Source organism: Centrocercus urophasianus, unplaced genomic scaffold (genome assembly GCF_019232065.1).
Source record: "Centrocercus urophasianus isolate 14NV4802_14NV808 unplaced genomic scaffold, USGS_Curo_1.0 seq_9, whole genome shotgun sequence".
NCBI classification, from domain to species: Eukaryota; Metazoa; Chordata; class Aves; order Galliformes; family Phasianidae; genus Centrocercus; species Centrocercus urophasianus.
The window spans coordinates 11,742,510-11,755,953 of record NW_024885532.1 but is presented as its reverse complement, the minus strand read 5'-3'; the positions used below and the strand labels follow the sequence as shown (position 1 = coordinate 11,755,953).

Genomic DNA, 13,444 nt, shown 5'->3' with positions numbered 1-13,444 from the left:
AGCTTTTCAAATGCAAAGACAGACCAGTTTAGAGGCAAGAAGTCAGTGATTGTTTTTCACAAACTAGCTTCCTAGATAGCATGAAGAAAAGAGTATGCCTATCATGAAGATATTAGATACATCTTCAAAGTGGAGAAGCTTTTTCAATAAAGCAAAGTTAAAAGGAGGGAACAAATCAAATTGTTTCTCTTTGAACTACGATAATACTGGTCCATCTCAGAGGAAAAAAAAAACAACAAACTTTCTGCAGTTAGGGAAAAAATACCTTTGAGAATTTATTCTGACCATACATTTGGTCAGGTGTTGTAATGGGTTGCCCAGGAAGGTGGTTGACTAAACGTCCCTAGACGTGTTCAAGAAACACTTAGATGTTGTGCTAAAGGATGGTTTAGTGGGGAAATATTGGTGGTAGGTGGATAGCTGGACTGGATGATCTTGGAGGTCTTTTCCGATCTTGGTGATTCTATGATTCTACCATTCTATTAACTTGCAATATTAACAAATTCTCTAATAACCATGCTACTTCTTAAAACAAAAATCTAACATAAAAATTATTTGGAGATACTTTAGCAAAAGAAGGAGGCATCACAATGAAGCAAAAAAAAACCAAAAAAAACACCCATAAGATAAAATGCCAGTTTGCATAAAAATTGCCCATACTGTTCGCAAGGGAACACCATGTCTAGGCTGCAATTGTCAGTTTTCAGAAGTGATTTTTTGTTACTTAGCATTTGAAACATTTAAGAAAAAAGTAAAGAAAACCAACTGCAGGGCAGGTTATCAACACTTCGTTTCTGAAAGTGGAAGACATTCTTAAAACTTTGCTGTAAGTTCTCTTTTCTGTAGCAGAAACCTAAGTATGAAATTATTTCTTTCACTAAAGCCAGGGTATTCAATCATGTGCATTTTTAGGAAGAATATATATATCATTCTGTATCCCCTTTAAATTCGGAAAACTATGGTATGTTTTTTAGGGTCTTTAGAATTCATTTATAGAGCAGATAGGTAGACCATATATTTTTTTCTTTGTTTGCAAATGCATTGTTTTGAGTAATGTTTTACATTTTTAGCATGAGTGTTCTGTGCAAGAAAAAATACAAGTTTTCTGGCTTCTTTACTAGTAACTAATTTAGAAAAAAACCTTGCAATTTCATTTTTCCATTAACTCCAATAGTTTTTAACACTTTAAACATTCTTTGGCCTCTTGGGCTGAATGAAGAGGCACACCAACAGTCACTATCCAAAGATTATTTCAGTGGTACTGGCTTTCATTTAGTGTACCTCTATGTTATCTACGAGGTTACAAGTTTAGCTACACGTATTGTGTAGGGCTTTAGAAATATTGAAAGCTCAAATAAAGACTGATTTCACTACGCGATAGATGATAAAAATAGATAGACTGAATTCATTATCATAACGAATTCCGAACTAATATATTAAGACAAAATAACATTTAAAAATTAGTGAGAGTACAGAACTGAAACATGTCAATTGTATTTGCAGATAGATGCCCATCAAGCTCTCCTAATTACCTTCTAGTTCCATTAAAATGCAAAATTCTGTAAATACAGGATGTATCAAAATATTTTAGAAAAAAATCACAAAGAAATTTTGCATACATTCTCTCCATATAAATGCATACAAAAATGAAAATGAACACACAAATATATTTACAGAAGAAGTTGCTGGGCAGTAGAGCTGTGAATGAAAATTCGCTTTTAGATCAACTGCCGACAATATCTAGAAAAAAGTTTTTTTCCAGAGAAATAATTAAAATCATAACAGTGAGCAGAAGCATAACTTAGCAATGTTCTTGAGCTTTTTTCTGCTGATTTTGCTTGAGCACAGGTCAGGCAGAAGAAAATCTTTGTTGATGTTACAACTTCCTCTGTATCTTTCATATTTCTAAAAATATAGCCATATTTGTGCTATATTTATCAAGGTGAATATACATATATATATATATACACACACGTGATGTATACTCTCTATATGTAAGAATTTACTGCTGAAAATACAGAATGAATATCTATATATAGGATGATATATTTATCATTAGTTCCTTTTTGATGCTTGACTGCTAATAGTAAAATACAATTGTAATTACAACTTTCAAATATTTAAATTATTTTCTATTTCACACTAAGGATAGCATGGAATTTAAACATTTTGTTTTATAAGATAGTAACCAGTAATCTAAGACAGCTCACATCTCTAAGGAGGGACATAAAATAAAACCAGAAACAAACACTGAGACTTTTTAATGTGTGGATTTAATAAAGTTACACCTTAATTGCTGCTATCATAGTAGTCAAGATGAGGTAGCTATTGATAATCTGAGAATTACTTAAGAAATTTCCCCTTATATCAAAGGTAAAAAGCTTTTCTGAAGGAAAGAATTTAGCTTCTTTTATGAACATGGTGAATATTTTATATTTTGTTATAGAAAACAGCATGCACATTTCCAACAAGAAAGTGTCCTTCCCCTAACACCTCAAATAACATATTCAATTTAAAATGTAAGCATGACATTCAGGCTTCATTTGCTGTTGGTGTCAATCTAAAAAAATATAAATTGATGCAGACAGAAAATTCTAATCTGATGCCCTAGGGCCAGATTCAATAAAAGACTTAGGCATCTAAATTTGGTGTTAAATCAAGTAACTTTTAGATGTTTGTCCCCCAGAATGGTGTCCTGGGCTGAAGTGAGGATGGAGCTTAAGTTCCTACATATTGCATAGGGTACAAATTGCTGGACAATTATCTGCTGGAGGGGTTTAAGCAGTCACCAACATCCCTTCACAACATCCAAGCCAGGTACTTCGAAGAAAGTTAACAAGTGAAATTGTAGTCTGCCTAACCCAATATGAAATACAGTGCAGCTATCTGAACATAGCAAAGAGAGAAACTCTGTGAAATGGACCAAGCTATAAATTCCACCTTTCAGGTGCACTAAGACCAGAGGCTAGGGTTGGAAGAGAAAAGGGATGATGTTAAAACAAACTTCCTCTTTTAAACAACACACAGTGATTAGAGATTTGTCCAAGATACGTGTTACAACTTCTATTCTCTTTTCTGTCCACAAGGAATAAGGATCTGCACTTCCAACACTAAAGAAGTCAGGGATGAGAAGTTAATTTCCAAGCCATTGATCATTTTGAACTTTTTGTTGAAAAACTTTGGACCAATGAGTAAGAAAAAGATCAGATTTAAATCATCTTAAGCTTAGGTTTGCTGCTAGTTTCTTCTTTCTATGCTTTTTTTGAGATTTCATATACAAAATAACTAAACAGGTTAACAAGATTTCAGCCCCTAGAAACTATTCTTTTCACAATTTCATATGGGGAGATCTGCAGGACCTGAGCTACGACCTGAGCAGGAGTTCTGCACTTTCACTCTTAGTACTAGTAACAAGAATCTACCTAAGAACTGAGTAATACAATATACCTCAGCAGAAATTTAGGGACTATCCAGTGCAAACTATTACGTTCATAGATACTTTATGGTACCTGAAAAGATTCAGTCTCTTAATTTTAAGGTAACAAATTGAATGGATCCTTACGCTTCACAAGTCCTTTTTAGCTCTAATTATTTTATAACCTATAATAAATCATAGGTTACAAACTCAGATACTTGGCTTTGATGGCTGTAAAGTGCTTTAACTAATATTGCATACATTCTATAGCCTGCTTACAGTGAATTTAAAAAATCCACTGTCCTTTAATAAGGAAAAAAGAGTACTGGAAATCTACAATAATTGACTATTACAGACATACAGTAACATCTTGAATTCTATATGAACTGTGAGGCAGAAGTGCTCTGCAGCATCTCCTGTAGGTCCTCCTTAGTTCAGACTGGAAGTCTGGATGAAACACAACACAACTCAACAGATCCAACTTCTCTTCTCATGGAACTCAGAAAGTGAGTGGAACTTCATATGCCTATGCTGAGTTTTTTCCCACCATGAAGATAAGAAATGGGCAAGTTGGAATCAGTATTTGGAATCAGTAGCTGGAAGATATTCCCAACATCCACCATTTACACATTGTCTTTGAAAACAGAAGCTATTCCTAATTTTCTGCAACAAATACTGACATATTGGCAGTGAATCAGACCCAAAGAACCTAACTTGATTCTTGGTGAGATAGTGAAAAACTGTCTGTAATGGAAGCTGAGGTCACTCAGTGCTGGGCACACCAGAATCTGAGAACATATTTTGAAGTCTAAAAGCAAATTAAAAATAAAGAAAACTTCAAGAGTGATTTACTGGTCTCTAAAACCAGTGAAAACAAACTAATTCCCTGGGAATAAATCTGGCTGAATTTAAGTAGAAACACATATAATCTTTAAAACCTGAATAGCATTCTCTTTTTTACATTACTTGTAGATCTGATGAGAAAGATGATTAGCCTATCTGTCTTACGCTAAAACGTTACAAATCTGTTATGTTGATCAGCTGTCTGTGTTATAATTTTTTCTCCCCCCTTTCTAACTTCTCTGTTGACAGTAAATTTTTCCTTAAGCTCTGAACACTTCAGATATTTTGACTATTTTCGTTTTGTTTTAATGGAAGAAGGTTCAAGAAGAGAAAAGGCAGTGCCCTTCTACCAAGCAGGATTTCCCAGGCTCTCACAGGCTCAATTAAAAACCATTTTGTAGTTGCAGCTGATAGATTCGTGCCAACAATTGTTTAGAAGAAAATGAAATAATGTTTAAATGCTCATGATACTTATTCAGAATATCTGTTTTCCTCTGATTTCTTTTTCTTTTGATCCAGGTTATGAGGGTGATGTCTTCAACTTTAAGAGTACTACTGCCTATCCACATTTGTTACTATTTTTTAACATTACTACATTCTAACTGATTTGCAGTGGTAAGCAACAGTTTGGAAATCAGATTGCAAGCTCACAGTGACAGAAGTAGATAATTACTATCTCCACGAATATCTATAAGCTAAATCACTTGTTTTTATACAGATTAGATCAGTATTAAAGTTACAGGACTGCTACAAGAGACATGATAAATGTAGTCATGACAGAAAACAAATTTTAATTTACCCTATCAATCTAGATAGCCCATACTTCTTATTAATTCAAAAGGCTGAAACAGAAGGGAAAAACAAAACAAAACAATAAAAAAAAAAAGCCTCCAACAACAAAAAAATCAACTAGAAAATAGAAGAATTGTCCTAAACAAAGAAAAACACCTGTTTTCTCAGCACTCTCAGCAGTTTTGCTGAGAACAGATCATGCAAAAAATTTTACCTGGATATTTGGAATGTCACTGCTTTGCTTATAGAAAGCCTTTTTTAAAAACAATTAATGATGGAAAAAACAGTAGTAATTCTTACTATGTACTTCTTTTTGCCAGATTTACCAGTCTGATTATACTTCAATGAGTAACTTCAAAGGCTGAAAAAAAATCGTTTCTGGAAATTTAAAACAAACCTATTTGATCACATCATATTTCACAGCAGGGATACAATTTTGGGGGGCTGAGTGAAGGCACAGTGTAAGCTAAAACAGGTCGTGTGTTCAATGAACCAAATTAAATGGTTCATATAACAGAAATGTTTCCATTAATTTTGGGGGGATAATCCTATTAAATATGCCACCTGTCCAGAATAGAAGTGTCCAGATATTAATTTTTTTTCATATTTTACTGTTTAAGCACAAAGCAGAGCAAGTATCAACTCATAGCGGATAAAATGTAAAATACAACACAAAATGTCATATTTTGAAATCTTTGTCACTGAAGAGAGTTTCTGCAGCTGTTTCAATATGTGGCTGTTACACTTTGTTTTCTCTCTCACTGTTCTCAATTAATTGTTTGGTTTGTTTTTTTCTGATAAGCTTCAAAATACCTTTTCAATTGATTTTTCTTATTTCTCACCTCCCCTCCAACAGACTATTTCTTGTCCATTAATAATATTTAAAATTCGTATCTATTTAGAAAACATAATGTATGAAATATACCTTTTAAAATTCAAACACTCCTCCAAAACCTCTTGTAACAACTCTGTATAAGAACATAACTTTGAATACCAATAGAGATTAAATGGTGTCATAATCAGTATAAGTGCATGTGGACTATTCACCTAGATCAAACACTTTGGTCATATACTCAATTAAATTTAAATCCCATTATATAATGTGTACCAGCCTCATTTTATGCAATTCCCTAATTTAATGACTTGGTATTAGCCTTTTTTCTTTTTGCACACATGGACTAATTTTCACGGTGCTCAGTTCCTTTGGGAAGTAGGTCATTAAAGTCAACTGGATGGAGACAGAAACTTAATACCTAAACAGTCTTGTATAAGGGTCAGAGACACAATAGTACTGCAAAACTGTTTTTCACTCACTCCCCTTTGTAATATCTGTGAAATTCCCACCTTATATAAATATTGTTCATTAATGTCAAGGACCACAAAATAGAAGAATCCAGAAAGCTATCATTCTCTTGTAACTAAATTTCTGAAACATCAACAATAAGCACAGTATAAAGTAAATCACAATTATTACTTAGCTACTAAAAAAAAAAAAAAAAAAAAAAAAAAAAAAATTTAAAAGTGAAACAGTGAAGTACTAATATTCATATTACCTTTCTCAATGTGTATTCTTTTTGACTCATGTCCCATGTCATGACCAGCCAGATCACCTTCTTTAGGCCCAGGAAGGACATTAGGTGACAAACCCATCAGCATTTGGTTCATAGATAGCCCATTCTGATGGACAGCTGCTAGACACAAGCACACACAGAAATAAAATCAATTATTACGTTAAAAATATTTATTTCTAATTATTTTACCTACTCTCCCTCTTAATTACTCAAAAAATCTAGTAGTCATAAGGTTACTTAATTAGTGTAATCAGCATATAGACTGTGAGCCAGTTTCTTCTTGTTAAACCTTTCTAAAATCAGGTCAATTTAAAAATGAGAATTCAGTATTTCTTGGGTCAGTTGGATATTTCCTTGCTTATTTAGCAAGAACTGAAATCCCAGTCAAAACAGTCAGCAAAAGAACAAAAGGTTCTAAGGGAGACATTTATTGCATGGGGTATAGTTAGCTTTACAAGTTATTTTATGTATTATCTAAATTAAGCGTTGTAGTGTTCCAGGTAAGAAATCACCGTTTTTCAGAAATTGTGCAACATCAGACTTGCAAATCAGAGAGCTAGAAATCTACAAAAGCTGCTCCGAGAGTCTCACAAACCCAGAAACTCCCAGAAGGTATACTACATCCCTAAATTATCCCTAAAAATTGCATTTGCAACAGGCTTAGCCCATTTTCAATACAACCTTTTTTCATAGGTAACTCATTTCTGTAGTAGTCATTCTTGCTGGTGTTACAAAAGCAGATGTTCTTAAGAATCAGCTGTGACGACAACAAACCGGATAGGAGAGAAAAGGATTGTTTCTTTCAGTAAGTTACTGAAGTGACCCTGTATTTAAGGAACTTTGTTATGATCACTACTGGGAGAAACAACAGGCAGAGCTTCCACTCTTGCCTGCTGGTAGGTAAGCAGATAAAACTAAAGGAAAAAGACACTTCTTAAAAAAAAAAAAAAAAGTTTAATTCCACTGCAAAAACAATAGTAATCTTTCTGTTTACTTTTTTATTTTAAAAAAGACATTTACTAGTTGTAATAAATATATAACTCAAAAGAAAAAAAAAGTATTTATTTTTTAGTATTTCACTTACGAATTCATAAAAAAATAGGGAAATAGATCACAGTATATGGGATACTAGTCTAATCTACACTCTCAATTATCCAAGTGATAAGAAAACAGAATTCTCTGCTTGTCATGGTCAGGCCTCATTTATTTTTTTTGGTAACTCATTTTTCAGCATAAAGTAATGACAGATGTTTCATCTGAAAGTCAGTGAAGAACTAACTTTCTGAATGCAGAGTTTGAATGGAAACAGTCTAGAAAGCTCATGTTTGCATCTAATCAATACGTCTATATATATATATATAGCTACTTCATAGCTATTTTGTAGTCTTCATTTTATATGCTAAATCCTCCAGTTCTACCTGCTGAAGAATTCCACTATGGAAAGATGCTTTGAAAGCATAAAAAACTGCAGTTGAGCAATAGCAAAGGAAATTGATCAGTTCAATGTAAATTAAATATCCTAAAACAATAGGCACTTTAAACATCGGATCCTAACCTGGAATAATATAGAGCCCACTGTTTCTGTCACATAAATTACATCCCAAACCTAGGGCCTTAATAAAAATGGTATTGCTCTGCGAAATTGTGGTTAAATTTCACTCCATTCCATGTGAACTATGAGGTAATAACATTCTTTGTATCAATTCTCACCATTACAAGTTTCTACATTTTAAGAACTTATAAAGTATACATATTTTAAATTTATTTACACTTGTTCTTCTTTTTTTTCCCAAGTAATTCTATGATGTAAAATGCTGCTTATGAAGCCAGATTCATTTCAGAAGTCAAACTAGAGTAGCCAAATTAAATAAAACTTTAAGTAAAAAAGACTTACAACTATATGTTCAGTACTAAAAACTAATCTAGCAAATTGGTTCCTGGCTGTAATTTGTATCTTGTATCTTTATGTTTAATACAACATGATGGCAGTTTATATCAGTACCTGGTAATGTAGCATCAGGTATTATGATACTGCAAACTGGGGAACGTGACGTTGGGAAACAGATATTGCAGCTGAACTTCTGAACATGATACCTGTGAGATCTATTTAAGATGAGGGCATTTTGATTAGAAAAAAACAGCTGCACCTAATCAAATTTAAAGTGTTAACAAGGAGAACAATGTGACCTACGGATTCTGTCTGAAGAGCTCTCAGTCCGTGCAGGAGAGCTGGACACACTGCTGCTTCGATGAGAGGATGGGTGGCTGCCAGGTCTTCGGCCCTCTTCAAGAGAAGGAGCAGGAGAAGGGCTGTCTGGAACACGTTCCTATACCCCATGAAAAATAAGTTTTAAAAAAAGGCATGTTAAAACTTGGCTTCCAAGGATCATTTCCCTAAACTGTACATACATCCTAAATCAAAACCTATTTTTTTCTTCCATTGAGGTGTCCAGAATTTGCAGAGTATTCTCAAAGGAAACTTTACAGTTTTAGGACTCAAAACTCATGTTAGTATGCAATGTGAAAGCTGCTCATGCTGTCAGGATTTTAAATTGCCTTCTGGACTACTTACAAAAATAAAGGTTTTGCTTTGCTTTTGGGTTTTATTTTAGTCACTTAAATCAGTGTGCTGCTGAATTGGAAATATACATTTTGTTTACTAGCCTACAGACATTAGCCTTCCGGGATGTAAAATAATGTACTTTACTAAATAAATAAAGACCAGACACTGCTGTTTTAACTCCTGATTAATTCTATTCCTTAACTTAGTATCAAAGGACTTTTTGAGAAAAGAGATTTTAAAGAACCGCCATGGATCATAAAGAATACCAGACCAGAGTCTGTCTTCCAAATGGTAGAACACAAACCAAGAATTAACTAATACTTATTCTAAGAGCGTTTTGCAACTTTGGCCTTATCAATTCTTCAAAATGAGAAAAAACGCCTACCATCATTCTTCTATCCAGAGGAAAGCATGTCTTAATAGATGGGAGGAGCTACAATGCACTTCAAGACATCCTTTGATTTTGAAAGTCACAGCATGACGGAAGTGATGGCTCAGACTGCACTTTTTGCTACGTGATGTCAGCATGCACCAGAGTGATTTATCCAACAGTTACACAGAACTTTGAACGAAATAATGAACAACAGTTCAGAACAGTCCTTTTTGATAAAAACCTCTATCTTTCCCTGCAGTTGGCTAAAATAGGTGAGTTAGGTTGGTTCGGTCAAGTAATTAAAAAAACAGATAATTTTTAAGTAGCAATTCTGACTTCTAACGAAAGAAATGAAGAAAAAGAGTATACATTCAACTCACCAAAAATTTTCAGTAACAAAATAATGCACTTTGTATGTTCAATAACATGTATTAAAACTTCCAGTTACAAATGTCTTTAAAGTGTTTTTCTGAAAAGAGCATCATGCTCCTCACACTGGACATTGATTTTACAACAGTAATTATTCTTCATGCACACTAGTAAGATGAATATTAATTCTGTTGAATGCATTCCTATGACACTTAGCAGCATAACTATTTGCAGTAATCAATAGATTTGTTCTAGGTAAGATTTCCAATAAATGTCTGTTAAATTTGCAAAGGAATTCAATGGGCCTACTAATGCAGTAGTAGAAGACCTTTCAGAACAGTGCTTCAAAATGTTTAATTAGTTAATAGTCTCAGGTTTTTAAGTCAAAAACATTGATGAGAATAGTTTAACTGCATCATAGCTCTAGGCTTATTTTGACTATGATTGTGTTTATGTATCCATGAACTGGGTATTCAAGAGGAGGATTATAACACAGATGCTTTCCAAATGTAGAAGATTTATTTCTTTAGATTTAGGAGGATTTAAGCATGCACAGCATACAGATTTGGTATAAATTGGAACACGGTATATTTAATCATTAATTTAATATATAATTTCACTGTTTGGCTTACAACGCATTGTTCTTAGAAGGGTTTCATTAAAATGAAATCCAGTGAGCATGTAAGATTTGAATACAAAGCTGCAGAGTAAATTAATTTATTTAAACAGCTTAATTTGTTTATCCTATTTATTTATGTGTGCTTTTACAGCACACATTATGAGATGGAGAGAGCAAAAGGAATTTACAGGACAACAAAATATAATTATTGTGCAAACAAAACATAATGAGTTTTATTCACACATAATATGACACAGCAGACAAACTCTATGAGAAAACTAAATACACTGGCTTTATCAATACATTTCTAGAAGGCCCTTTAACTCCAAGAAAAAAATGGGATTAAACTATGCAGAATGTATTAATTGAATAATTTAACTCATTTTTATATACAGTCTACACCAATTTTTCATCTTTATCAAAACTAGCTGCAATAAGAAATGGAAATTTTGCTAATAGGATATTGAAATACTCTGTAGCTCAAACAAGTCAGAGTGATAAACTAACAGTGCTGAATATAAAAGCATTCTCTCTTACTACAGATTTTGTGTATAAAATAAGGACTCTATCTGTGGTAAAATATTAACTTTACATTTACAGTGGCTTCACTTCAAAGTTCCTCAACGAAGGAAACGTGCAAAAATGTGTTCCTAAATAACTCGACCAGATTTTTTTATATCTTCTGTGAATTTTCTATAAATAAGTCTGCGTGAGACACCAAAGAAGCAAAAGAAGTTACTATGTTCGAATCCTGACAGTAGGACTATGCTACCTGACTCCCATCAAACAAAACCAATCAGTACAAAAACAAAACAAACAACAACAACAACAAAAACCTGTACGATTTTAAACTTCAGAGACACCTATACTTTGAACGAAAGGGTGTTTCAATCAAATGAGATACAGACAATGAAGTCAGTGTAGCCTCATCCAAAACCAAATACCATGGATCAGTTCAAGCGCACATGTGTAGACACTGAGTTCTGTTTCAAACATCGCAGGATTCTGAGATGTCCAAGCTAGGTTCACACGATCTACAAAAGATCTGCCATCTTCTGGACTGGCAGCAAAATGCCAAAAGCATTATGCTTGCACATACTGACTGATGAGTTGAACAGCTTCCAAAAACAATTGACAGTCTTTACTAGAAAACAAGATATGCAGAATTATTTATGACTTGCAAAACATAACCCTAACTAGCTACATTTTTTTCCTCATTTTTTTTACTTCCTTAATTGTTTCTACTTGTACTCATAAGAAAAAGTGGTAGCAAATTAGGACATACGTTGCAATGTAAGATATGGTGACCCAGCTTTTCTGAATAGACAAGGCTTTCAATTAGGCATCAGAACTGGAAGCCATACTAAGCAAACACATAACACACTCTTAAGGGACAAATCTGGAGAGTTCTTTAGTTCAATGCTCTTTACAATCTGATACAAATAATGAATTCTATGTATTTAAGAATCTGATGTTTAACATTTCAAAAATTATCTTCGCACACACAAAGCTTTACTATAAGGACTGAAGTGCCCTTCCTAGTACTCTTACTCCACTGATAAGTCACAGACCCTCAATATTAGTCCACTTTATAATTGGCAAAATTATTCTTGTGATACTGCGCTTTTTTAACTTATAAAGAAAAGAGATTTTAACAGAGATCTTAACATTCATCTCTAGAATTAGAAACCACTCCTTTTTTTTTTCAAAAATAATGTTACCCACAACTTAATACCATCTCAGTTTCTCCAAGTAAAATAAAGATGTCTTGCTATACTTAACAACATTCCCCTACATTTTTTGAAAAGCTCTTTGTGTAGATGCAAAGACCATGCCATATGACCCCATAATACAAAATGCCAAGACCATACTATAAGTTCCTTTTAAGTAACCTCCCATTAACATTTATCTGAATATATCACTAATGGCAATCAGAAAGTCATAAATACTTTCTTCCCAATGTAATATATGACTTTTTCTTCTATTCAGATTTTCATTTTTTGAAAACTGCATTACCAGAAGTCACTTTCAAAAATCTACCATCAGGTATACTTGATGGTGTTCAGTTGTTGGTGCCTATAACATTACTCAAGAATATACATTTCAGGAAACCGTGGGTTAATCCATCTGCTCTAAAAAAGATAGAAAAGAAAGTGTATATTCAAGGCTCTCATCAACTCAGTCATCCCTCAAACGTCTTTATTCTTTGCCATCCCCATTCCAGAATCATTCTGAAAAAATTTGGATCTACGAACTTCCAATGACCAATCAGTTTTACACGCACAGTCTTAGCCTTCTGTATATTCCTCTCCTAAAAGTACCTAAAGGTATTTCCAGCCTCAGCTTTCTACTGTGCTTCTCTGTACAACTCATCTCTTGAGCCCAATTCCTTTAATTTTAGTCATGGACTGAGTAGCAGACATGCAACTAAGAATATCTGAAGATGTACATCACCATTAAAACTACTGAGCTGTCCTGATGCTCTTCAGTGATGAATAAACTCCTTTAGAGATGTTTACGCTTTAAGCCATTAAATTGCAGGAGACAAAATTGCTTAGTTGTAGTGTCATGCTTTTCAGTAGTTTCAGTGACATCCTACTAAGGGATGGATACATGACAAAAACTTGTTTCATACACAATTCATTTTCAACTTTTAAAAATATTGAAAAGAAACCAAGCAAACAAAAAAAATAAACAGAACACCCTCTTTATTAAAAGAAATTATAACATTTTGAACTTTCTGTGAAGGCACCTGGCTTCTGGTCTTTTTTTCTGGTATAATAATCTCCTTCAAAATGACCAAAGGAAAGACTTCTTATTCTTCAGCTACATATTGACCTATTTTGAACTCAAGTGAGAAGCATTCAAAGAATGACTTCCTTGTGAAATGACATACTTA

The 13,444-nt window shown here is 33.4% G+C and overlaps 1 protein-coding gene across 1 annotated transcript in view; it reads right to left on the bottom strand.

Annotated features, from left to right (window-relative positions):
* Window positions 1-13,444, bottom strand: part of DACH1 (dachshund family transcription factor 1) — a 358,551-nt gene that overhangs the window by 96,667 nt on the left and 248,440 nt on the right. Inside the window, exons 5-6 of the mRNA XM_042839321.1 lie at window positions 8,813-8,948; window positions 6,604-6,738 (exon numbers count right to left, since the gene is read on the bottom strand). Coding sequence (XP_042695255.1) covers window positions 6,604-6,738; window positions 8,813-8,948 — 271 coding nt within the window. The remainder of the gene's footprint in view (window positions 1-6,603; window positions 6,739-8,812; window positions 8,949-13,444) is intronic.